The sequence below is a fragment of the Cebus imitator genome, unplaced genomic scaffold, assembly GCF_001604975.1.
Source record: "Cebus imitator isolate Cc_AM_T3 unplaced genomic scaffold, Cebus_imitator-1.0 Scaffold108, whole genome shotgun sequence".
Classification (NCBI taxonomy): Eukaryota; Metazoa; Chordata; class Mammalia; order Primates; family Cebidae; genus Cebus; species Cebus imitator.
In genome coordinates, this window is record NW_016107423.1 from 632880 (window position 1) to 636374 (window position 3495).

General features: G+C 36.9%; 1 protein-coding gene across 1 annotated transcript in view; it reads left to right on the forward strand.

The window, feature by feature from the left end:
• Window positions 1-3495, forward strand: part of BRCA2 (BRCA2 DNA repair associated) — a 91628-nt gene that overhangs the window by 6699 nt on the left and 81434 nt on the right. Inside the window, exons 4-7 of the mRNA XM_037741800.1 lie at window positions 532-640; window positions 1242-1291; window positions 1382-1422; window positions 1635-1784. Coding sequence (XP_037597728.1) covers window positions 532-640; window positions 1242-1291; window positions 1382-1422; window positions 1635-1784 — 350 coding nt within the window. The remainder of the gene's footprint in view (window positions 1-531; window positions 641-1241; window positions 1292-1381; window positions 1423-1634; window positions 1785-3495) is intronic.

Below are 3495 nucleotides of genomic sequence, written 5' to 3' on the forward strand. Positions count from 1 at the left end.
GAGTGCAATGGTGCAATCTTTTCTCACCTCAACCTCCGCTATTCAAGCGATTCTCTTGCCTGGCATCCCAAGTAGCTGGGATTACAGGCATGCACCACCACACCTGGCTAATTTTGTATTTTTAGTAGAGATAGGGTTTCTCCATGTTGGTCAGGCTGCTCTTGAACTTCCGACCTCAGGTGATACGTCTGCTTTGGCCTCCCAAAGTGCTGGAATTACAGGCATGAGCCACCACACCCGGCCCCCAGCCTTTTATTTGTAGAGACAGAGTCTCACTATGCTGCTCAGGCTGGTCTTGAAATCCTGCCTCAAGCAATCCTCCTACTTCAGCCTCCCAAAGCCCTAGGATTATAAGCCACTGTGCTCAGGACCTTTTTTGTGGGGTAATCGGCAAACCTCTGAAAAACCTCTTCTGACAGCTCCTTATACATTCTCCTTCCCAGTATAGATGAGACTTTTAAATACTTCCAAAGAATGAAAATTTATAATATAGAATATATACATCCTCAGTGAATAATTTTACTGTTTCAGGAAGGAAGGTTCCCAATAGTAGACATAAAAGTCCTCGCACAGTGAAAGCTAAAATGGATCAAATAGATGATGTTACCTGTCCACTTCTAAATTCTTGTCTCAGTGAAAGGTATGATGAAGCTATTATGTTCAAATATTTAAATGAAACAATTTCCTACATATATTTGTTTTATAAAGATGAATCTGATTTTTATGCTAATATTTCGGCTGAGAGCCTGGTGAAAGATGTTATATTTTCAAATAATCTTTTAGGTGGAGTCCCTTAATAGAATAATTTTTACATTAGAAACGTGTAAGTTGTTGTTCTTGTGATGTTGAATTGGCTGGTTTTCTGTATATTCTGTGACTTAAAGTAACAAAAATATCAGTGGTGAAAAGTAATAAGTGATTCCTTGAATTACCAATTTAAAATAAACTGTGTACTTTTTATCTTTGGAGAGAATACGATTTACTTTACAAAATTTTTGAATTTAAAATATACAATTGCAAGCAGCTGAAGTTTGTGAGTACATGTATGTTGGCATTATAAACATCACTTGGTGATTACTTAATGCTTCATGAGAGATTTACTTTTTAAAAAGTAATATAAAATATCTAAAAGTAATATTCCAACACTTTATATGATTGAGACTCTTCTTTTAAAAATAAGATTAACTAGTTTTTGCCAGTTTTTTTAAAATGACACAGGGATTTGTTTTGTTTTATTTTAGTCCTGTCGTTCTGCAATGTGCACATGTAACACCACAAAGAGATAAGTCAGGTATGATTAAAAACAATGCTTTTTATTTTTAGAATACTAGAAATGTTAATAAAAATGAATCTTAATAATTTTCCCCTTTTTTACCCCCAGTAGTATGTGGGAGTTTGTTTCATACACCAAAGTTTGTGAAGGTAAATATTCTCCCTGGTTTATTTTTGTGATGTAGTAATTGAAAATTTCACAATAGTGTTTTACCTTTGCCCTGAGATTTACAAATCTGTACCTAGCATTCAGCCTCATATAGGCATTCAGTAAATGATAAGTGAGATAAACAGTGAATGAAAAAATATCCTTAATGATCAGGGCATTGCTACAAAAAATAAACTGTATTCTTTCTTCCCAGGGTCATCAGACACCAAAACATATTTCTGAAAGTCTAGGAGCTGAGGTGGATCCTGATATGTCTTGGTCAAGTTCTTTAGCCACACCACCCACCCTTAGTTCTACTGTGCTCATAGGTAATACTATCAAATGTGTGTTTATAAGAAAGAGCAAATGAGGTTGATAATTGTTATCTCTAATATTTCTCTTAAAAAGAAAATATTAGATAATCCATCTTTGATAAATGTGTTAGTAATTCACAATAATTTTATTACATTAAGTGTAGATTGGGATAAATATAAAAATAAAAAATAGTAAGCAGTATTCTGACCACCAGTGTCAAGCATTATGTTTTAGTACTGTGTCATTAATGTAGAATAGTTTATAAATATTCCTTTACCAGCCTATGTAAGCATTTAAGAGGCAGTATTTGGTGTGACTGAATTTTTTTTACAAATGATTGTGGTAATTTGGGCATTAAAGCAGGATTAAATAAAGTTTTGTTCTCTCTCCTTAAATGTGTTCTACAGGTCTGTATTGCCAGTAGTACTGAATTGAGGTCTTAAATTCCGCAATTATAATTACACAACTATGTGATAAACTGCAATATTTAATTTATCAATTCATTAAACTGTAAACTCTTTGTAGTCTCACCATAGTTTCTGTTACTAGAATCTAGAAATATTTCCTATTGTAGGCTGGTTGCAGTGGCTCACGCCTGTAATCCCAACACTTTGGGAGGCTGAAAAAGGCAGATCACAGGAGGCCAGGAGTTTGAGACCACCCTGGCCAATGTGGCGAAACCCTGTCACTACTAAAAATACAAAAATTAGCCAGTCGTGGTAGCACACACCTGTAATCTTAGCTACCGGGGAGCTGAGGCATGGGAATTGCTTGAACCCGGGAGGCAGAGGTTACAGTGAGCCGAGATTGTGCCATTGCTCTCCAGCCTGGGTGACAGAGTAAGATTGTCTCCAAAAAAAAAAAAAAAAAATCCTGTTGTAAAACTATTTAAAAGCTCTGAGTAGCTGAGGTTTGGCTACTCATGACTTAGTATTTGAAAGGCTGTGACCTTTTTTTTGAGACTGAATTTCATTCTTGTTGTTTAGACTGGAGTGCGATGGTGCAAACTCGCCTCACCAAAACCTCCACCTCCCAGGGTCAAGCAATTCTCCTGCCTCAGTCTCCCGAGTATCTGGGATTACAGGCATGTACTACCACGCCCAGCTAATTTTGTAGAGACAGGGTTTCTCCATATTGGTCAGGTTGGTCTCGAACTCCCAACCTCAGGTGATCCTTCTGCCTCTGCCTCCCAAAGTGCTGGAATTACAGATGTGAGCCACCACACCCAGCCTTTGTGTTTGTGTGGTTTTTTTTTTAACTGAGACAAGGTTCTTCTCTGTTGCCCAGGCTGGAGTGCAGTTGCATGGTCACAGTTCACTGCAGCCTCAACCTCCCAGGCTCAATTAATCTTTCTGCCTCTCAGTCTTCCGAGTATCTGAGACTACAGGTGCTATACCACTAGTGTACTACCGTCTTGGCTAAATTTTTTTGTAGAGAATGAGTGCCACCATATTGCCCACACTTGTCTCGAACTCCGGGGCTCAACCAGTCTGCCTGCTCTGGCCTCCCTGAGTGCTAGGATTACAGGCGTGAGCCACCACGCCCACCTGTGACCATTCTTTTTTATTTTTTATGAGATAATAAATGTATGAATTTAAATAAATGTCAGTAAATAATTGTGATTATAGTACAAACAATTATTTGGAAGTTCATCTAAACAAACTCATCAGTTCATAGGCAAAGCATGAAAGATTGGATAATAATAGGAAAAAAGTAAATATTCAACTTTTTTTTTTTTTTTTTTTTTTTTTTTTTTTTTT